This window comes from Lineus longissimus, chromosome 17, assembly GCF_910592395.1.
Source record: "Lineus longissimus chromosome 17, tnLinLong1.2, whole genome shotgun sequence".
Classification (NCBI taxonomy): domain Eukaryota; kingdom Metazoa; phylum Nemertea; class Pilidiophora; order Heteronemertea; family Lineidae; genus Lineus; species Lineus longissimus.
The window spans coordinates 12,297,792-12,321,943 of record NC_088324.1 but is presented as its reverse complement, the minus strand read 5'-3'; the positions used below and the strand labels follow the sequence as shown (position 1 = coordinate 12,321,943).

Here is a 24,152-nt window from a genome sequence, read left to right as displayed (position 1 = left end):
TTAGGCCGCCAGATGATAGAAATGTTTGGAGGGTGCGGGGTTGCCTCACTGGGCTGTCTGATTAACTTGTGGCATAACAAGAGGCTTCTGCAGTGTCCAGCTGCAATTCATCAGTTGCATAATAAAGGCTGTTCCCCATGAACAAGGGCCTAGTGCTCAGCTGAAATTTATAGGCGGTATAACAAGAGGTGCCAGGGCCAAGCACTCTATCGAAATTCATTGGTAAGATGAGGCACCAGGGCCTTGTGCTCAGCTGGGATTCATTTGGCGGCATAACAAGAGGTGCCACTGCCTATTGCTTAGCTGAACTTAATTGGTGGCATCAAAAGGGCCATTATGTCCTTCACAGGTAAAGTTCAAGTGTGTGACTACGAGCAACTGCTTGAGTGCCTCTGTAGAAACCTGTATATTAGGGACAGTTGTTGAGGAGCCGCAGCGGTGCACTGGCTCAGGTCTCCTACAAGTGGTCATGAAGTCCCTGGTTTAATCGCCACCGTCGGTGCGAGACACTAGATTGTCTCTTTGCCTTAAATGCCTTACTCCACCATTACATGGTGTAAATAAATGGGTACCGGTGGGAAATGCACAAGTTATAGCGCTGATTGAGAGGATCATCTGTGTTTTTCTGAAAGCTTTCGGGATAGACGGAGGAACAATTGTACAGCACTTGGAGAATACTGTACTAATAACACCAATAAGAATATACAGAATGTTTTAACTAGTTCAATGTATTTATAGAAATCTAGCATATCATGTGAAGATTCTTGTCAAAATTTCATCTCAAAATATTGCAACCTAGTGTACAAATAGCACCATTCTTGAATAAATATAAAAAGTTCAATAATTACAAACAACTTTCAAAAAGTTAAGAAGAATTGATAACAACCTAAATAATCTAACAACTGTTATCACCTGAATATATACATGTAATCATTTGTATATGGTCAGATGAATTTTTAAGTACAAACCCTATTTGCATTTTAAAAGACAATTTTCAGTGGTCAAAGACTGTTAGTCACGTTCCTGCTAGAAGTCAATTTTGCACAAAAAACCAACAAGTTTCTTCCACGGAGGGGGTAATAGTAATGATAACAATCCCCATTCATCCCAAAGCCGTGTTTAAAGGACACAACCAAAGCCACAACCAGAATGTCAGGTTAAGACCACTTTAGGCTCATTACTTAACCTTGGAAATCGTCAAAAGAAAAAAAGGATCAGAAAGGCAGAATAGCAGTCCTAGGCTCTCTCAATCTGGCACTCTAACCACTACGGTACCCTAATGCGCCTCAATGAATATTGATTACATTTCATACAGATATGTATTTGTCCATCTACCTGTGGCCATCACAATTTTATCACTTTGTGTCCCATACCTGTGACCCAGCACAGGTTTTTCAAGAATAAATATGAAATACACTCAGATGCAAATACTTCCTGAATACAAATATCTACAAACTGCACAATCCCATCCTTTCATATTTCAGAAGCAAAAATAACAACTTTAAGTTATCACTGAAGCATCATACAATCAAATAAAATTCATACAATGGAGGCCCCAGATGCAAAATGCTACATATCACCACAATTCCTTGAAGAAAAGCATTAAAACCTCTTAACAGGTCATCATAATTTCAATTCATGTCTATCATGTGATGTCCAGCCGAACTAAGGTGATTCCAAATTCATCCAAAAACATCATGTTAAATATAAATTTCAGGGAGACAAAATGTAACTTGAAATGTACATGGATGGAATTGCAGTGTGAAAAATCCATGCAAATGTAGTATTATCACAATGTTATACTATACAGGCCTTCTTCATTCATGATATAGATCAGGCGTAAACATTAATTTACGAGGAAGCAAACAACAAAATTTTTTCTATTTCTTTTCATATGTGACAAGCGTTTATTATCACAAAGCAGGTCACAAACTGAAATGTGCACAACTTAAAGCAGCATCATGAAGCTTGGATCATTTGGATCATCTGGATCTTCTGGCTCTGGCAGCGTCGGAGCTTGGCACGTGAAATCCACGCTGGCGTAGGGGTCCTCGATTGTCTCCTTTCCTCGTATCAGATCCGGGTTTTTGGGCGGCGAGATGTGGACCTGGGAGTAAATCGTTCCGTCAACACCGACTTGGTATGCCTGTGAATGAAGAGGGTCGATGTTTAGAATTAAAAAGATCTCATTCTTAAAACCTAACGATGAAAACGAGTAGTACGCCTTGAAGTACTGTTCTGGTTGTTTTTAAGATTTAAGTCATGTTGATTGTTTCACACTTTATAGACTAAGGCGAATGAAGGATATGTTTGTCGCACAAATGCAGCAATTATAATCTCAGGTCGCTGCAACCTAATTGCTCATTCGTGTGGTGCTTAACAGAGTATGATACTTTTGATCCATCAGAAAGCAGCCTCCTCTCTTCTATTATTATTTGGATGACACTATCTCCCTCTATGCATGAAGCATGTAACTTGAGGGGTGAGTCCATGAGCCCCCATGGATCCTCGCAGAAGAATAGTTAGAAATCTCACAAACTCATGTCGACAAATTCAAGCAATAACGCACCTCTTTAGGCTGTCTGTACCCTGTCTCTTTTGGCTCCTCTTTGCGGATATCTTCATATAGATTCTCCTCAGTGCTGTCATCACCATTTGGAACGTTGGCATAAACTGCCGCGTCATCTGGGACTGATTTGCCAGCTTTGGGTAGTTTTGAAGGCTTCTTGGGCTTACTCACTGTTGCATCATCATCACCTGCTGGAAAATGAGAGTCAAATACTGTAGTCAACTTTCTCAAACCCCAATCTCAAACGTGGGGGAGAGGGAGGGGGGGGCACCTTTTATACTTGTATGCCTCAGTGTAGAGAGCACCATCTATTATGAGAATATGAAATTATTTCGAAAAAGACAATGAACAAATATCTTATTACTAACCTGGGTCAACAGTTGGCACTGGTGCCTTGCCTTTGCCTTTACCCTTCGCTTTTTTGGAGAAGTCAACTTCAGCGTAGGCTTGTCCTGCAAGGTTAAAGGGGACATTTTTGAGTGGGGAGAAACTCCCCCAAACAACTAGTTGCCTGTACTTCATGATCAGGGTGTCATTTTGTCATACACGACAACAAGAAAAACTATAGTTTTATACTTATCCTTTCCAAAGTTCTCAATAAAAGTCAGTTTCTCTGTATCAACTCTGATTAGAGGAAGCAAACAGTTAATAATAATGGCAGCTACATGTAAAATGTGGCCAGATATGAACCAGAGAGCCAAATAGATATTTTAAATGACATTCACCATTCAGTACTGCATGGTCCTTTAATTTGGGGTTCCCACTAACTGTATCTGCAGTTCTGGAACCAATGTATTTTTGGGATGTAGGGGTGCTTATAAAATAAATTTGACTCACCTGGTGGAGGTTGAGCACTACCCTTTTTGCCACCTTTCTTCTTCGTGAAGTCCACTTCCGCATACGCATCACCAATGGTAGGTTTCTTGCCACCCTTCTTATCAACAACTGTGTACTCTGCTCGTCCTGTAACCGATTCAAAGAGGTAGACTAATTTTTTTTAATCCATTATGTTAGAATCCACCTTAATCTCATTTCTCTGGGAAGAAGGTATGCCAAGGGCTATAAAGCCCATTTCATTCCAATCACAGCTCTAAGAATAGACATTGCCATCCAACCCCATCTTGGTTAAGAAGAACTGACCAGCATCACCTTTCAAAATCTGATGCAGCTGGAGATGAGACTGCAAGATTCCTATCAAATTGCCGATTGCAAAAGAATGATTTAAAAGTCTAAGAAATACAATGACATTATACTTGATGTAGCATGAAGACATAAACAGGATATGTATGTTCACGGGACGTATTACGTTCACTGGAACTTTCAGAATGACCATCAAAATAAGCTTACCTGTGGCCTCAATCTGAACGCTGGAAGAAGGCGATATCATTTCCACCGAATCTTCATACGGGTTAAACCCTGAAGCAATAACAACACTTGTTTGAGCTGCGGTCTGCATCATCCAAGCCAAAACATAATCCACAGAAACTGAGGTCAGTATTATTATTATACTACATAGTTTATTATCAAAGAGTTAACTACATACTAGCAAGCTTCCCTCATCTGGCAGGTCAGAAGGCCGCATTCAACATCACCTCAAATCACAAATGGTTCAACAGGGCTTAAATTATCTTGGATACTGTGGGATGCATAGGCAGAGTGATAACTACACAATAGTAATGGCCGGCCTGGTACTTACACCGTGTTATGTCCCTTTCGGGATTTTTTTGTGGGAAAAAAAAGCTACCAAACACATAAAAGTATTTTTCTCTCACCATCAATCACGTCATTATGCCCCGCATCGAGACCACTGAATCCTGGATTGACCTGCCCCATGCTTACATCACCGTTGTTGTTCGATCTGATCATAAAAACGGAAAATATCCATCAACCATTAACAAGACATCTGATACATTTTTGATACAGGTATTCTAAATAATGAATGATATGAGTAAGAAACCCACGACACCTCTAAAAGGCAGGGTAAGGTAATTCCTTCACTTTGAACAGATGCGTGTTTTTCCCTAAAATTGCTGCCTAAATCAAGGTGAAATTAATAATCTTAATCAATTCATCCCCAAGCCAGCTGTACAAGATAAGAGTCCCGACTTAAACAAATGTGCATCAGTACAATATGAAGGTTTTTACCGATAACAGTTCAATGCTTGGTATTGGTATCTCTAAAACTCAGATAGCAAAAAAGCAATATGGAAATGATATCCAATGGAAATATCAACTTACGGCTTTAGTACTTCAGTCTCTGAAATGGACAAAAGGAAAATGTATGAGGATAAGGCCAGGTTTCGTTTAGCATTGTCTCATGAATTGAGCCCATGATCTGTTCGTGAACCTATTCACAAGTGGTGTGCTTAAAATTAGGAATCAAATTGGCCATCCTGATGTTATTGCACTACTCAGCACAATGAAACTTGGCATACACGTACATGTTCATATTCATTTACCTTTCTTTGCTCGTCTCTTCTTAAGGATGAACAGCAAAGCCAACACAATGGCGATGATAATCAGGAAAAAGATGGTGCCTCCAACACCTCCAGCTATTGCTCCAATAGGGAGCGACGTTGGCACCTTCACTGGTAAAGAAACAAACACTTGATCCTCTCCATCAAATATTATCATAGAATATGTGTAAGTGTTGCCCTCATTGACCGTGAAGCTAATCTTGAGGCTTGTTGTGTTGGGGACATCATGATAGTAACAACTTCCTCCTTCTATTGGGCACAACCTGATTAGGATCTTCGTGTACTCCTTTAAGAGTTTGGTCCATGAAACGGTCACCTGGTTGTCCTTACGCTCAACTGTTAAGCTGACATTTGGTACAGCTGCAAGAAGAGGCAGATTAAAATTTTCATTCTTGTAATGATGTCTAATTCAGGAACTAGTATCCAGCAACCCCGCTTTCATCAAGTGTTCTATCTGTGGGGGCATCAGTCAATCAACTGATGTTTTACTCTTTCAGTGCCATTTGATCTATGTCCCATATGTCCCATAACACCAAAGCTAACTTTAAACTACATGTATGAAGAACTATGGTTTTCTTCATGAAAACCACCAACTGCTAAACTATAATACTGATTCTCAAAACAAAAGAAAATTAACTCATACATGATACATGGACAACTTTTCACAGTATCTGGGACCACTTACCAGTTTTTTCTAGTTCAAAAGTAAATGTTGAAATCCCAATAGCATTTGTCACATTGACTATGTAGTTTCCATAGTCTTTAACCGCTACAGACGTCTTGTTCAAAGTGTATGTTGTGTCATTCACTTTGGCCGCCACAAAAGCTCCTCCGATTGTTGTCATATTTGGGAAGAACCAGGTGACATTAGAAGGTGAAGGATTCGCAATCACATGGAGAATGAACTCCATTGATGAGTTGGTTTTACTCGCTACAGTAAAAACTTCAGGAAGTTTAGGGTTCCACTTCGCCTTATCTGAAAAGTGTTACCAATAAGAATCAGGATCAAGTTTATCAATCACCAATTTTCCACTGTAAGAAAAACATACCGTATTAAAAACAAATCTTAGGTAAATGAAGGGCAGAACACCCAATCTAAAATGTAGATAGCAAAGGTGAAACATTACCTATAGTTTACTTCTCCCATGTGTGTCATCATCTGCTTATAAAGTAGATCTCTTTATAAAGGACACCCAGGGGACTGACAACAGCTGTCCTTAATAGAGAGGTGTCCTGATTAGAGAGGTCTAATTGAATGGAAACAACCTAAGTGGGACTAAACCTAGTGTCCTCGATAGAGAGGGTGTCCTTAATAGAGAAGTGTCCGCTATAGTAGGTTCCACTGTATTATTAATGCATCTTCACTTTTTATTTTGACATTATCACATGTGAGTATTTAATATTCTCTCAACACTCAAACTCAAGCTATAACAAAGCACATGACCCGTTTAAAAAATTTGTTCGCACCACTACCGCCTAACAATGCCTGAATGGATTTCTTAGAATTGCTAAAAAATTACAGTCAATGGGACCTGCCTTCAACTAACAATGGAAGATGATGATGATGATGTCAACTCACGAAGATGTTGGTGCACAAAAAGACGAAGTGGTGAAACTTTGTCAATAAGATTATTCTACTCTGAGAAAATCTGAAAATAAAAACAAGAAAGAAACCAAGAATAAAACTGCAAAACTTACACAGAACATCAACATCCAGGCTATCATCAGCTTTGTTATCAGGGGAGTAGTTGATAGCTCGGCATCTGTATGTCCCCAACTGGGTGTATGTGATATTGGTGATCTTGTAATCCATTGAGGTTTCATTATGTATTTCCTTGTCCTTGTAGAACCACTTGTAGGTGTAGTTGGTTGGAAAGCCGCCTTTGGCTTCACAGGTAAAGGTCAAGTTATCACCTTCTTTTACAGTGGTAGTTGTGGATGATAAATTGACAGTTGGTGGAACTATAGCAACGATGAAAGTACAAAGAGTTAATCTCAAGTCCATGATGGCCAGTTATTTCATACCAACGACCACTTAAAGTATAATATATTTTTATGAGGAGGGTGCATTCAGTCCCAGCCTTACCATTACATATTAACTATTTGCACTGGTCGTATATGTATACACAGATACATATTACAATGTTGGTAAGTAAAAGGAATACTTGGTAAAAGGCAACAGATCACAAAAACATACTCCTTCACCTGTAAAGCAAGAAAGTTTAAAATCAGTACTAACAGTAGACATTAACTGTAGTCGTTTGTTCCATTTGAAATGAGCCTTCCTTCACTTCACACTTGAAGACAGCCTGGGGGTCCGACCTATTAGCAGTCACAGTCAGTGTACTCTTCCTTATCCTGCCGTTGTACTCTGCAGCCCTGACCTCAGATGTTATCCCTGATGTCAGCTGCTCCAAGGTTCCATTTGTTCGCTTCCTGTGGAATGTGATGTTAGCAACAGGGTTGGCGCTGTCCGTCTCACACACAATATTGAATGATTTTCCCTCATTTATTGATGTTAGTGGCTTCTGTGTCATTGTTATCTTAGAAGGATGGACTGAAAGAGACAAATATATATACCGATATCTAAACTGAGCAGAAACAGTGTCACTGGTTGTTAATCCTCTGCAGTGCAGTGTGAAAATTGAGAGTTACATACAGTATGAAGTGATTGCTCAGGGACTGGTAGAATAAGGAAAGTTAGTTGAAATCTCTTTATATCCTGGCTACCTGAGGGTTCTTTATTTTCATCTGTCCTTATTTGTTCATGATTCATCTTGGCAATAAAGATCACCTAACACTACAAGATATCATTAATCTTCTTCACTTCATGTATGTACTCACAAGATAAGTTTCAAAAATACTTTCATCAGAAGCAGCTGAAGATTTTTCTTAGTGGTACCAAGAACTAATAAAGTCTAGTCTTTATCATTCTGGTACATGGAGCAACAACAAAGCTCCAGCCTCTCTGCCTGTTTTTAATTTGTCAGCTTTTCAATTTCTATCTCTATTTCTATCTCGCATCTCAATACTTTCCTCTGCTTGTGATAAAATAACTTTTTAAACTACCCAGTATATCCAAAACCAAGCTGATAAATCTATTTGGATACTCTCAAGGTGTTCCAATAATAGCTTCATATTTATATACATTTTGTAAAGTGAACGAACATTTAATAATTCGGACAAGAATACTGATGAGTAAATGAGATAAAATTATGTAAACACCATAACTGGAATTATTGAGATATTACTCAGCAAAATAAATAATATTTTTATGGTATTTTCATCTTGTTTAAAAAATAGACACTGTGATGAATAAATACTTACATTTCACATACATAGTAGTGTCTGTATTAGTGGTGAAATTATGTCCAGTCAGAGAGTAAGTTGACGTACACCTCACTGTTGCACCATTCATTGCCTTGGTTGCTGTCACAGACCACTCACTAGTCCTGATCTTCTCACCATACACCCCATTCCTTTCTGATGAGGAGATCCCTGTTGTGATATCTCGCCATGATGAACCATTTTTGTGAATCCATTTGATATAAGTGACAGGGTTACTCTCATCTGTCTCACATGTGAACTTCTTCACTTGCCCTACTTTGACAGCAGCAGTCGGGTTGTTCAGAAAGGAAACCTTGGTGTTTGCAACTGAAATAAGAGATAAGGAATCGATAAACTTTGAACTAAAGCAATATAAATTACATGCTAATATATTATAGAAATATCCTGCTTTCCTTATTTAGTAGGAAATTCAGTAGAAAACCAGAGAAAGCACACGCAACTTCTATTATTAGCCACTTTTCTATAAAGTGTTTTTTTCTCAGAGGTCAGCATAAATATTTAATGACAGGTATCACAAATTGTGCCTCGTTGTGGATGCGCTTCTCACATTGATACAGTTCAGAAAGTCACATAAGTAAAAACAGTTGAACGAATAGGCTACTTGTTCTCATCATCAGCACAGGTTAACAGCATCATAACGGTTTCTGGTTGTACTTGTAGATGCATAACATTATATATTATACATGTAGTTTATAAAAGAGCACACATTGATTTTGTGTAGAATGTCTTGCATAAATCAGAACAGATCGAAGTCTCATGTAAACCTGAAGGTGCCAGATTGTTGTAGCCTAACTAATGTATTCTCTCTGGCCTGGCCCTTTACTATTCCTGTCTCACAATCTCTCCTGACTGACAATAGGTCTACAAAGGCACAAACAATCTTCTCAATTCCTCCACCTAAGATTGGGTAGTGCTCGCTATCTTACAATGACACTTTTCCAAAGCCAAGTTGGGATCTAGGCTGCCCGGTCAGTACTGGGTATGGACCAAGGGTACAGTACACTGCCAAACCCCTAAGGTAGCGAAAGGGTTAATACTTATCACGCCCGCCAGCATATCTTAAAACTTTGTTATTCTACTATCCTGAAAAACATTTTCCCCCAAGGCTTGCTGGATGAACATTTACAATTCACTGAGGAATTTGTCATCTGAGCACAAATACCATTTATCAATTCAGCCTGCCTATAATGTCGTGAGGGACTAATGCAGAGCCATTCCTGTAGAGCAGGTCACAGAACAGACAAGCTAATCGGTTCGCCATTACAACAACAAGGTTTATTATAAAACACGGAATATCAATATACGAAACGACAGAACATTACATCCACCCCCTTTTGGATGAAAAGGTTTACGCTTAATAAGTCCAGACGCGGATGTTGGTATCAAAATAAAAACATAATCTCAAATTAAACACTTTTCCTGGAAGCGCAGAATAAACACAAGATTGTCTCTGACTCAAGAATTGTCCTTTTCTTGAATTTGAATGTTCTTGAAGTTATGAATTAGAACATGGCGCAAATAGCGAATCACTCTTCACTTAGTCCTTACACGGATAATGTCTTCATTACCAGAATAAAAGCACATCTATATCGAACTTGAAGTGTCCTATTTAGAACAAAATAAAAGTCCACTATATGAATATTGAAGGTCCACTACATGAATATAGAACAGTTCAAACACATAAAACTCAGAACAGGGTGTTCTTAACGAAGAACAAAGTCTTTGAATCTTGGGTTAGGCCTCTTCGTTCCAGTTGATCTCCGGAGTGGTTGTGAGGTAGTCTCAGTCATCACAGGCAGTTTCTGGTTGGAGGTCTCAGGCTCAGAAATACCAGAAGGTGTCTCAGGTGCTATAGTTGGCGGAGCATCTGAGTCAGGAATCTCAACTTCCTCTTCCTGAATGTTTTCAAACAGGCTTTCAGGCACCCGTTTGAAAAACGTTAAGTTGCGAGTTATCTTTCGATCATCTCGCTCGGCTGTCAGCATATTACCATCTCGACGCGTTATCTTTAATGGATCTGGATCGAATGGCGGCGTTAGCTTGTTACGTTTCTGCTGACGAACTACAACGGTGTCTCCTTCGGCAATGTTGCTTTCAGTAGCGTTGCGTCTGCGATCTGCATACATTTTGATCTTCTGCTTGCGTTCATTGTCAGTGTCTCTCATTGACGATTGAGAACGAGTTTTCAACTCTGGGTTGAAATCGGCACATGGAAGCTGGGTTTTCATCCTACGACCATAGAGGGCTTCGAATGGCGAGACACCTGTTGTTGAATGTGGTGTCGCACGATACTGGCGTAGAAACTTCTGTAGTTCCTGCTTCCAATTGCGGCCTTCGATGTGTGCGGCTTGCACAGTCTTCGTGATGTTTCTCATGAAACGTTCTGCTTCACCGTTAGCTTGGGGATATAACGGAGTCACTCTGCAGTGTTGAAAACCGAGGTATTCAGCGAAACGTTTGAAATCATGGCTCGTGAACGGAGGTCCGTTGTCGGATTTCAAAATCGACACAACTCCGTGGTGTGACATAATGGCGTCTATCTTTGGTATGACTGTCTTTGCGGCGGTAGAAGCTATAACTTCAACCTCGGGGTAACGACTGTAGTCATCCATCATCACGAGTAGGTAGTCAGCGCTTGGGACTGGCAAAGGACCGTAAAAATCCACAGAGACTTCTTCCCAGGGACCATTCGGCAGCTTTGTCATGCGTAGCGGCTCTGGTTTGCTGGCTCTTCCGGACGTAGCTTGGCAAGGCAGACAGTCCTTGACACATTCTTCAACCATGGCGTCGATGGACAGAAACCATACTTTTTCTCTCAGCAACATCTTCGTATTGACGATGCCCTGATGACCAACGTGAGCAAGGTCAATGGCTCTTCTCTGCAGTACGTCAGGCATTACCAGTCTTCTCCCTCGGAGGACGATACCATTATGAACGATCAGCTCATCTTGGAAACGTTTGAATGGCTTCAGGCACTCTTCATCTCGTCTCCAGTAGCCAGTTTCGATAGCTACTTTAAGCTTCTGCAGGGTATGGTCTCGTAAGGTTTCTGATTTTACTTCTTCGAGTTGCATGGCTTTTGGAACTGCATTGTCAATGACATAGTTGACGTAATCATCGACAAAGTTTGCTCTGTTCTGCTCATTGCCTACTACAGGATGGCGACTGCAAAAGTCGGCTGGGTTGGCTTCGTTCCTTCCAGGTCGATATTCCAACTTGTAGTTATACGGTGTTAGACGTAATCTCCATCGTTCAATCCGTAACGACATCGGCTTCTGGCTTTGGAATATTCCGATCAACGGTTTATGATCTGTGACCACGGTGAAAGGGGAAGTCGAACCGTATAAGTATAGGCGGAAGTGTTCTGTTGCCCAGACCACTGCGAGCATTTCTCTTTCTGTCTGCGAGTATCTCGTCTCAACGTCGGTGAGCGCGCGACTAGCGTACGAAACAACGCGACCTTCTTGCATCAGAATCGAGCCTAATCCGCGGGGCCCTGCGTCAACGATGAGTTCAGTTTTCTTACGCGGGTCATAGTACGACATGACCTTTGCTCCGGTGAGCGCAGTCTTCAAGTCTGTTAGCGCTTTTTCATGTTCCGCGTTCCACTGCCATTCTGTCTTATCATGCGTTAGCTCTCTAAGGGGCGCTGTTATGCTAGCATACCATGGAATGAAGCGCGAGAGGTATTGGGCCATTCCGAGTAACGAACGTATTCCACTCTTGTCCGTCGGGGCAGGCGCATCTATTATGGCTTCGATCTTCTTCACATCTGCGGTAACACCAGCGCTATTGAAGATATGACCGTAGAACTTCACTTCTGACTGATAGAAGTGACACTTGGGCATGTTGAGACGAATTCCGTATTCTTTCAGTCTCTCCATCACGGCTATCAAACTCTTGTCGTGTTCAGCTTTATCTTTGCCATGGATAATGATATCGTCAGAGATATTTCGACAGTTCGGTATGTCACTCAGAATTTCGGCGATTGCGTTCTGAAAGATTTCCGACACGGCGTTTATCCCAAAGAAAAGACGTTTGTAGCGTCTAAGACCAAGATGGGTGGTGAACGTGGTGATAAAACGTGATTCCTTTGCAAGTTCTAGTTGATGATACGCGCTACTCAAATCTAGGGTACTGAACACAGTGGATCCGTTCAAATCCGTTACTAGATCATCAAGAGTCGGCATAAGATGTCTTTCACGTTTTATCGCTTTATTTGCCTCGCGCATGTCAACACAAATGCGAATTGCTCCTGATTTCTTGGGGACTGTAACTATGGGACTTATCCACGGTGTCGGACCATCGACTTTCTCTATAATGTCAAGTTCCTCTAGACACTGTAGCTCTTTCTCTACATCTTTGCGGATATGGAAAGGTATGCGACGGTGAGGTTGCTGCTTCGGCTTGACGTCTTTATCAATGTGAAGTGTCACAGGTTCACGTTTGATCTTGCCTACACCGGAGAAGAGTTCTTCATATTTCTTCAGCGAGTCAGGAAGGGTCTTGGAGCTGGACGGATTGGGCCTCGTTTTCGATTTAACCTCATGTACGATCTTCAAGATTCCTAAATCTGACGCGGTCTTGAAACCAAGTAAATTCCCTCCTCCTTCAGCCACGTAGAACTTCAACCATTTGGTTTCGGACTTGTGACGTGCTGTGGCTCGGAACATTCCTTTCAGCAGTATGGGCGTCTTGCTACCATAGGGGAATACCTGTGTGTCAGCTGGAAGCAACGGGTCTATACCAGGTTGGGCTCGGCGAATAACGTTGAATGTCTTGGAGTCGACTAGGTTGACGGATGCTCCCGAATCTATCATCATGGGGACTCTGGCCATTTTTGGTTTCTTTCCGATTGTTATCGTACACAGCGTTGGGTTGTTGGACTTGGCAGCTTGGGTAAAGTAACAGTAGTCAGAATCTTCGTCAGCCTCTGTCATCAGGGTGTTAGCGCTGTTGGTCTTTGAACGGCACATTCTCCCGAAGTGTCCTATCTTCTTGCAACGATGGCACTCCTGACCATTGGCGGGACAATTACTACTGACTTTGTGGGGTCTCCCTCCACACTTACCACAGTTCTGGTCGTTGTGTTGCTGCTGGGGTCTGGTATCTCGACCATTGCGACGTCTGTCCTGGTCCGGCTTCGATTGTGACTGGAAACGACGTGTCTTCTGCTTAGGTCTGCTCTGTCTTTGGCTCCCTTTGCCTTGGCTCTTGTCATTGGCTCTAATCTTGTTAACGGTTTGATGTTGCGATTCTTCAAGCTTGGTTGCTTGGTGCTCACTCAATTCAAATGCGCGGCCAGTATCTAGAATTTTAGTTAAATTCATGTCTTCACGCAACGCTTTTCTGCGAAGTTGATGTGAATTAGTGCCGGTTATGATTTGAGCGCAAATCTCGCGGTCTACATTCGCGAAATCACATGTCTTGGCAAGTTTTCTCAAGCGAGTATGGTAGGCATCAAGCGTTTCATCCTTTGCTTGAGTACACTGTCTGAAGTTGTATACCTCGAATGCTACGTTCTTCTTGGGTAGAAAATGCGCAGTTAACTTAGCCTTAGCAGTATTATAGTCATCATCATCGCCTGTCTCTGTCAACGTGTCGAATATCTCATCTACATCAGGTCCTGCGTAATGTAGTAGCAATGCTCTCTTCCTTGTGGGATCAGTTAAACCTATTCCAACAAAGAGTCTCTCAAATCTAGCCAACCACCTTTCCCATCTGGGGCCAATAGCGGTAGGGTCAGTATGAGGATCAAATGAAGCAAAGTTAGGTAGAAATATCATCGGTTGAGGCGCAACAGCGGCAGCTGGGTCAGCAGGAGCTCGTAGTCGTACTGGTGATGGCATCTTGGCAACACGGTACTAATATTCTAAATATTATGAGCAAGACTGCTAGAAACTAGGGATATTATAATACTGCACAGTAAACGATAGTGTCGACATCTAACGGTAACACGCGGAAACGCATTCACACGGGCTACATACAGCGCGGCGAGATTTCTTTACTACATGAACGATTGCACGTACACATACATAGCAATAGCGCGTACATTACGCATATATTTCTCGCGGCGTGGTCACAGACTTTTTAAACCGTTAAATTCACAGTAATAACTGCACGCATTTTTCAAAATGTCAACTTCTACGGGTTCTTGGTATCTTACTTTAGCATCGAATATCCTCGTCGCCAGATATAATGTCGTGAGGGACTAATGCAGAGCCATTCCTGTAGAGCAGGTCACAGAACAGACAAGCTAATCGGTTCGCCATTACAACAACAAGGTTTATTATAAAACACGGAATATCAATATACGAAACGACAGAACATTACACTGCCCATTTTCAAAAATATAAATAAATTTTCTTTGCAGACGTCACAAGACATTTCTAGTGTCCACATTCTTATCCGCTTCAAACTAGGTCAGTCTTTTCAGCCAATTTCTAAAGCTCGTGGCTCCAAATGATCAAGGTAGTGTCCCAACGTGATGTTATTATCAATCAGGTCTAGTCGATGTACATAAGTATATGTAGGTATTCCCTGTCTATAATGTGGCTATCAGTATCAGGCAATGCAGAAGTGGCTTTCCGATTAGCACATGAAATTAGCTTTCAAAATCACATCTTCAGAGGAAGCTGTCCACATTTTTATTGATGGTTGGATTTATTGAGTAAAACAAACATAGCCCAACATTTTGAAATACACATCTAATATGGTCATTTTCTAAAAATATAAATTTAGACTATTTATATTCCCACCACAATCAAAAGAAATTTTCAAAACAGTTCAATCCTGAGTCTTGATACTGATAGTTATGATGCCACATACTGTACCATGACATCATCTCCTCATTTTCGTTGTGATAACACCATTTTGCCTTCGTTACAGTTTGATTGCACCGTCATAAGAATCACCAAAGAAGTACTTACAGGTTACAGTATATGTCTTCCTACTTGATGTCATATCCAAGGCAGGATATCCAGTGACATTTGCCTCACAGTAGTACTCAGCCTGGTTATCTTCTTTGGCCATTACCTTGTCCTGACCTTGGGTGACCTCCACTGGTGCACCACCTGACCTCTTGAAGTAGATCTTCACGGTGGGTGTTGGGTTGCCTCCAGACACTGTGCATGTGAACTTGTCTTTCTCACCAACATATGATGAGGTCTTCCCAGATGAGACCACAACAGAATCAGGCTTATCTGAAGGGACAAATATCAACAAGAGATATATGGACAATAAGAGTAAAGATGAGGGTGCATATCCTCAATGCTCTTGTAATTTATTGATGTTTCTCAATACGTTGCTCTGCTTGTGATTAAACAACCTTTGACACTATATCCAAAACCAAGCTGATAAACCTATTTGGATACTCTCTCAAGGTGTTTCACAGTGAATGAAAATTTACTTTTTATTTCAGACAAGAGTTCTCATAAGTAAATGATAAAGTCATCTTAAACCCCTAACCAGTAGTAATTGCGATTGCCAAAACTTCTTCAATAATTTTTTCATCAGATAAAAAGTAGATACTAGTCCGATAAATAAATACTTACATTTCACATCCAAAGTAGTGTCTGCATTAGTGGTGAAATCATGTCCAGTCAGAGAGTAAGTTGATGTACACCTCACTGTTGCACCATTCATTGCCTTGGTTGCTGTCACAGACCACTCACTAATCCTGATCTTGCCACTGTATGCCCCGTTCCCTTCTGATGAGGAGATCCCTGTTGTGATATCTCGCCATGATGAACCTATGATATGCTGATACCATTTGATATCAGTGACAGGGTTGCTCTCATCTGTCTCACATGTGAACTTCTTCACTTGACCCGCTTGGACAGCAGCAGTCGGGTTGTTCAGAAAGAAAACCTTGGTGTTTGAAACTGAAATAAGAGATAAGGAATCGATAAACTTTGAACTAAAGCAGCATGCTAATTTATTATAGGAATATCCTGCTTTCCTTATCAAGAAGGAAATTCAGTAGAAAACCAGAGAAAGCACACGCAACTTCGATTATTAGCCTTTTTTCTATAAAGTGTTTTTTTCTCAGAGGTCAGCATAAATATTTAATGACAGGCATCACAAATTGTTCCTCATTGTGGATACGCTTCTCACATTGATACAGTTCAGAATGTCACATAAGTAAAAACAGTTGAACGAATAGGCTACTTGTTCTCATCAACATCACAGGTTTACAGCATCATAACGGTTTCTGGTTGAAGATGCATAACATTATATATTATAGTTTATAAAAGAGTACACATTGATTTTGTGTAGAATGTCTTGAATAAATCAGAACAGATGGAAGTCTCATGTCAACCTGAAGATGCCACGAGGTTGCTGTGGCCTAACTTGTATTCTCTCTGGCACCCTGTACTATTCCTGTCTCGTAATCTCTCCTGACTGACAATAGGTCGTCAAAGGCACAAACAATCTTCTCAATTCCTCCACCTAAGATTGGGTAGTGCTCGCTATCTTACAATGACACTTTTCCAAAGCCAAGTTGGGATCTTAAGGCTGCCTGGTCATTACCGGGTGTGGACCAAGGGTACAGTACACTGCCAAACCCCTAAGGTAGCGAAAGGGTTAATACTTATCACGACCGCCAGCATATCTTAAAACTTTGTTATTCTACTGTCCTGAAAAACATTTTCCCCCCAGGCTTGCTGGATGAACATTTACAATTCACTGAGGAATATGTCATATGAGCACAAATTCCATTTATCAATTCAGCCTGTCCATTTTCAAAAATAAATAAATTTTCTTTGCAGTCGTCACAAGACATTTCTAGTGTCCACATTCTTATCCGCTTCAAACTAGGCCAGTCTTTTCAGCCAATTTCTAAAGCTCGTGGCTCCAAATGAACAAGGAAGTGTCCCAACGTGATATTATTACTAATCAAGTCTAGTTGATATACATAAGTATATGTAGGTATTCCCTGTCTATAATGTGGCTATCAGTATCAGGCAATGCAGAAGTGCCTTTCCGATTAGCACATGAAATTAGCTTTCAAAATCACATCTTCAGAGGAAGCTGTCCACATTTTTATTGACGGTTGGACTTATTGAGTAGAACAAACAAAGCCCACCATTTTGAAATTCACATCTAATATGGTCATTTTCTAAAAACATTAATTTTAGTGTATCTATATTTCCACCACAGTCATAAGACATTTTCAAAACAGTATAATCCCGAGTCTTGATACTGATAGTTTATGAAGCAACATACTGCAACTTTACTTCATCTCCTCATTTTCGCTGTGATAACACCATTTGACCTAAGTGATAGTTTGATTGCATAGTAATAAGAATAGCCAAAGAAGTACTTACAGGTTACATTATATGTCTTTCTGCTTGAAGTCATATCAAAGGCAGGATATCCAGTGACTTTTGCCTCACAGTAGTACTCAGCCTGGTTGTCTTCTTTGGCCATGACCTTGTCCTGGCCTTGGATGACCTCCACTGGTGTACCACCTGACCTCTTGAAGTAGAGCTTCACGGCGGGGGTCGGGTTGCCTCCAGACACTGTGCATGTGAACTTGTCTTTCTCACCAACATATGATGAGGTCTTCTCAGATGAGACAACAACAGAATCAGGCTTATCTGAAAAGACAAATATTAAACACTGAGATATATGGACAACCAGTACAGAGATAAGGGTGACCTCAATGGTCCTTCATTTACATAATGTTATATCATATATGTACATGTACCACTTGAGATCCACATAAAGAAATCTCTTGAAGAAAATATTGAAGATGTTCCAAGACAATTTTGCACCCAAGAAGAATGAAATTGCTGCATGCAAGCTTGGACTTCTGTATCACTCAAATTATCTGTGACTCTTTTAAATCTCCGTATTCAAATTTCTCATGGTATTTTAGTCATGGAACTTAGTCATATTCCTATTAGTATCTTTCTGACAAGTTTGCTTTTTTCAAAGATTATTCCCTTGACCATTGACCCTCCCACTCATTTTAAATTAACCTGAGGGAATTACAAATGGGTCATATCTGGCAACAGTTAAGCAATTTAGAAGCCACACGGACATGGAATGATATTTGCAATGTTTTCTTAGTGTACTGAGAGAAAAGAGGCCTTGTTATTCTGGTCCAATTAAATTCATCTGGAAGCACAACAATCCGAAATATTATGAAGGAATTCCTCTGTGTGTCTAAGTGTACTTAACAACATGACACTGATATGGCAGAGGTCCTCTTCAGAAAAAACACATTCTGGAAAACATTGGTACTTACAATTATAATAAACAACAAATGTTTTGTCACTGCATGTTGAAGTAACTACATTATTTCTTGCATGCCATTATCGACAAAGCACTTTCCTTTTTAACTTGGAAGTAGTTGTCATTTTGGTACTGGATCATCTTTGTACCAGTCATAGGTGTCAAGAGTTGATGTACCTTACATAACATTGAGATAACAGTCTTATCTTTTTATGCAAAATAAATGTGAAAGAAACTCTTACTTACAATAAACCACTAGCGTCTTGTCACTGCTTGTTGCAGTCCCTTCTGCATTCCTTGCGTCACATTTGTAGACCCCACCACTTTCCTTTGTAACTTGGAAGTCATAGCTTAAGGATGTTGTCACTTTGGTATCATCTTTGTACCAGTCATAGGTATCACCTGGTGGTGAGGCAACACACTTTAGATTCAGCTGAGTTCCTGCAATAACTGGTCCAGAGGGGAAACCAGTGATCTGAGGTGTGCCTGGATGTGCTGGAATAGAATGGATTATCATGTCAGTTAGCTTATTGAAGCCAGAATTGTATGGGTGTACAACTGTCAGTTTGCATTCAGGTATCTCAAGCTGGTTAAACAACACAGTGGACTGAGTCGCACCCCGCAATTAATCAAGGCTCGAAGAGAAACTAGTGATTTGAGGTGTGCCAGGGATTGTTGAAATATGATTGATTATCATGTCAATTAGCTTATTAAAGCCACCATTGTATGGGTGTTGAACTGTCAGTGTATATTCAGGTATCTCAAGCTGGTTAAACAACACACTGTGGACTGAGTCGCACCCTGCAATTAATCAAGGCTCGAAGAGAAACTAGTGATTTGAGGTGTGCCAGGGATTGTTGAAATATGATTGATTATCATGTCAATTAGCTTATTAAAGCCACCATTGTATGGGTGTTGAACTGTCAGTGTATATTCAGGTATCTCAAGCTGGTTAAACAACACACTGTGGACTGAGTTGCAACCTGCCATTAATCAGGGCGCGAAGGGAAACTAGTGATTTGAGGTTTGCCCGGGGTGCCAGAAATATACAATACAATGGATATGATGTCAATTGATTCTTAGTTGTGAGAAGATTCACTTTAAAAGCAGCTGGGTTGCTGCAATAGCTGGTCTAGAAGGGAAACCAGTAATTTGAAGTTTGCCTGGGGTTGCTGGAAAAATAATGGATTATTGTGTCAATGAGCTATAGCCGTCATTACATGAGTGTTAATTCATAAGTATCTCTAGTTGGCTCAGGAAACAGACTTTACAGACTGGTGGGTTCCAGCAATAATAGCATGGTCCAGAGGGAAAACAAGTGATTGGAGATGTCCCTGGTGGTGCTAAAACAAGAATAAACAGCAAGAGAATTAGAATCATTGATGTATGAGTATCACAAGTGGGTGATATGATTTGTAAAGTTGAACTGTTCAAATCTGGCAATTTATCACTTGTATAGAGAGAAGTGGTTTTGGGCATGACTTGGAGTGCTTCTCAAACAAGTATTAATATCTCGTCATTTTCATGTTTAGTAAAATCCTCGTTCATCCATTAGGATCGTAAGATTTAGTGGTGAATGCTCCCGAGGGGAATCAAAGAGATTTGAGGATTGTCTAGGTGTCGTGAAATAAGAAGGAACATCAAGTTGATTTGATGTTGTGCCATCCTTACCTTGTATTATGCATCAGATTTTACACTATCACAGGTCTACAAAAACATATAGTTTTTCAATCTGACATTATCTGTGAACATTTCTGATGCATTTGAAAAAGGCCATAAACGAACTCTTGAATTATTATGATGGACACTAGCAATTCTTTCACTAATCTTCTTAGTTTTAAAGCCAATGATTTTAATTTGGATTTGTTGAAAATAAACAATAGTTTATTTAGTGAAACATGAAGTTAGCTGCATCATTCTACATGAAGATTAGACTGTTTTTTAATTTCATCTCCATGGTCATCTTACCTTGTACAACTGGTTTGACTGGATTACTGTCACAGCTGAGGCCAATATCCTTACAAATCCAGTATGCAGAATCTGAAGCCTGAGCATTGGTGACCTGGAGGTTGAAGGTCTTTGTCGGAGAGGAGACGCTTGGAGGACTGCAACTGCTCCAACTGTAGCGTGGGTTACTTGGAGTATGACATCCCTTGCTGTTTGCCACTGCTACATCTATGGCTGCAGATGAAGCATTAGTCCTCTTTAACCAATTCACAGTAATCCCACTTGGATTTGGTATGTAACAGTTGAGAGTGAACGTAGATCCAATGGCAGGTTTTGGTGGTGAAACACTCACAATATACAGAGAACCTAAAACAGAACAAAGTGCCATTAAAACCTTTTAAACAATAAATCATGTTTAATGTATGGCTAAAGCAGTACAATCAATCATCCTCAACTTTATGTTTCTCTGAAAAAGGAAAAAGGAAAAAGGAAAAAGGCAGAGGGGCCGAATATGATTGGGGAAGTTTCAAATTGTTCTCTACTCACTGTTATTTACAGGCTAATAGCCTCAATAATTCAGATTGGAGAACAATTCCTGAATTTATGAAGAAGAAGTGGTCACAGTTTTACACATCATTATTCGAAAAGAATCCTTCCTCAAAGCACTTCAGCATCCTGGAGACTTCTTGGATAATGAGATAGCGGCTACATGGCACATCACTAAACCACTGACCTCTGAGCTAAAACGAATTTGATCCACAATTGCTTTGTCAGGAGTCTGGAATTGTGACTACTACACCACCATGTATCACGTAGTGTTCTCCATACAAAATTTCTTCAGTTGGATGATGTAACGTTGTTTTGATGCATTTTTGTCATTTTGCCCAAGTTGAAAACAAAATCTGACCGGATGCTCAAACAGTAAAACCATTACCAATGCCATGGATATGTCCAGGTGCTAATTTTTTGTCAAGGGGCAAAAATGGAAGAAATTATTTTGTACGTGCGCTGTCCCTGGACAAAAAGCATAATGTTGGACAACACCACTTCTTGGATCTTCACGACACACTGGTGACAAAACATATCTCTGCACCTTGAGGAAGTATGAGCTTGGTAATATGACGACGAGGTGGCACGCAGTTTAAAAGTAGGCAGAGACTACCATGATTTAAAATTTTGATTCTTTAAATAGGCGACTGAAACAAACTTACATGGCGTGAAGACATACAGATCTTCCCATTCACTGTCTATTGTTCCTGCAGAATTTGATGCTCGGCATAAGTACTTCCCACTGACTGGCTCTTCAGTATTCCCGTTGAACACTTTCTTCTCTGTCACTGGACCAAAGACATACTCCTGGCTTGTACCAATTGGTCCTTTAGATTCCCAGTTCTCAACACCATTCGCAATGGAATACTTGTACCATTTGTATGTGATAGTGCCAGCATCAGGTTGAGAAGCATCACAGACCAGTTCCCGATTTGATCCAATCGCAGCAGGTTCAAATCCACTTAACACTGGAGTCTTGGGTGGCACTGCAAGAAAAGTAGAGTCGCTTAGTTGGTATGAAGAAATGAACATCCTTTCTTACTTTGTAGGAGCCAATAAGAAACGTCTCAATTCATCATGACTTGACAATCACGAAGATCCACTTATTTCCTCAATGAAGCACATCAGAATTGTGCAAATGTACCCTCGAAGCTCCAAGATGATAGGAAGTGTTAAAATAGTATTCGTAATATAGCTCTTGAGGCCATTATGATACCAGTTATAAAGCATGAAAATCTTCAAAGGAATTCTTAATCATGTGGTTATCAACCATTTGTATGCATTGACACAAAATGACATAATCAGCCAAATACATTATGTACAGGAAAAAAATACCCAATTATCAGTACTAGCAGACACTACTTTATCACAAAAAGCTACCAAAGGCAATGAACAAGAAGCACCCACAAAATTGAATCTGCAATAGATTAAAAAATGAAATATTTTCCATTTCATCCCGATAAATCCATCCCACCCATGAGAGGCAACTAATAAGAGTGATCTTGAAGCCTTGTGTCTCAAGATGACATTTTCAAGAAGAAAACTGCATTGAAAACTTAAAAATCAGCACAGACTTTACTTACCTATTCCATTGATAGAGGGAGGAAGAGTCGTCATGGCGATGACCAGAAGAGGGAGGAATGGCACCATCATCTGAAGGGATAACCAAGAAAATATAATCAAGAATAAAGACTATAGCCTCTACTAATTCTTGATAAAATGCATTGGGAAACCATTATGCCTGTTCCATTAAGACCTTTTTTACTGTCAGAGTTGCGAAAGATCAAAGAATTTGCTGGCTGGTGTTTGAGTGAGACTACCTTCACACAGAAATCAATGAATATCAAAGTCAATACTGTTTAAGGGATATCTAAAGATAAGTAATACTGTCTAAGGAAGGACAGTTAAAGTGTAAGACCTTAGAATGAACCAAACTAAGGAGTAATGCAAGACTTACCTTTGCACAGAAATCAATGAATTGCTAACAAGCGGTTGATGTATTGGACGGATTCTCCATCAGTTTATGCTACTGATCACATTATTCTTATATTCTGTTGTCACTCTTAATCACAGAAGAAGTGTTCCTTGTGAATATCTGTTAAAACTTTCAATTGAGACCCACAAGTGTGACATGTCGAATCTCAAAATCCGAACTTTACTTCCTGGTTTTCTGTTTGCTTTAATATGGTCAGATGGCTCTGCGGGTTAGTCAAATTCAGGGACAAAGGCCCACTAACAATGAATCATTGAATCAAATTTGAATATAGGGTGTCGGCTGAAAATATGAGCAATGATGACATATTTAGGCCGCCAGATGATAGAAATGTTTGGAGGGTGCGGGGTTGCCTCACTGGGCTGTCTGATTAACTTGTGGCATAACAAGAGGCTTCTGCAGTGTCCAGCTGCAATTCATCGGTTGCATAATAAAGGCTGTTCCCCATGAACAAGGGCCTAGTGCTCAGCTGAAATTTATAGGCGGTATAACAAGAGGTGCCAGGGCCAAGCACTCTATCGAAATTCATTGGTAAGATGAGGCACCAGGGCCTTGTGCTCAGCTGGGATTCATTTGGTGGCATAACAAGAGGTGCCACTGCCTATTGCTTAGCTGAACTTAATTGGTGGCATCAAAAGGGCCATTATGTCCTTCACAGGTAAAGTTCAAGTGTGTGACTACGAGCAACTGCTTGAGTGCCTCTGTAGAAACCTGTATATTAGGGACAGTTGTTGAGGAGCCGCAGCGGTGCACTGGCTCAGGTCTCCTACAAGTGGTCATGAAGTCCCTGGTTTAATCGCCACCGTCGGTGCGAGACACTAGATTGTCTCTTTGCCTTAAATGCCTTACTCCACCATTACATGGTGTAAATAAATGGGTACCGGTGGGAAATGCACAAGTTATAGCGCTGATTGAGAGGATCATCTGTGTTTTTCTGAAAGCTTTCGGGATAGACGGAGGAACAATTGTACAGCACTTGGAGAATACTGTACTAATAACACCAATAAGAATATACAGAATGTTTTAA

General features: G+C 40.4%; 1 protein-coding gene across 2 annotated transcripts; it reads right to left on the bottom strand.

Annotated features, from left to right (window-relative positions):
• Positions 1-717: 717 nt before the first annotated feature.
• LOC135501062 (basement membrane-specific heparan sulfate proteoglycan core protein-like) lies at positions 718-23,297 on the bottom strand. 2 transcript variants are annotated; one of them, XM_064792794.1, is made up of 20 exons: positions 23,090-23,297; positions 22,716-22,785; positions 21,795-22,118; positions 20,605-20,949; positions 18,883-19,131; positions 17,724-17,996; positions 15,948-16,277; positions 15,324-15,596; positions 8,374-8,700; positions 7,286-7,603; positions 6,745-7,008; positions 5,732-6,022; positions 5,029-5,406; positions 4,808-4,826; positions 4,342-4,427; positions 3,917-3,985; positions 3,407-3,532; positions 2,938-3,021; positions 2,570-2,760; positions 718-2,146 (listed from the first exon to the last, which is right to left on the bottom strand). In XM_064792794.1, exons 2-20 carry the CDS (start codon positions 22,783-22,785, stop codon positions 1,949-1,951), a joined length of 4,215 nt encoding a protein of 1,404 aa, XP_064648864.1. In that variant the 5' UTR covers positions 23,090-23,297; the 3' UTR covers positions 718-1,948. The 2 variants fall into 2 exon arrangements, with proteins under 2 accessions (XP_064648864.1, XP_064648865.1); XM_064792795.1 differs by lacking the exons at positions 15,324-15,596; positions 15,948-16,277.
• Between the last annotated feature and the right edge of the window lie 855 nt (positions 23,298-24,152).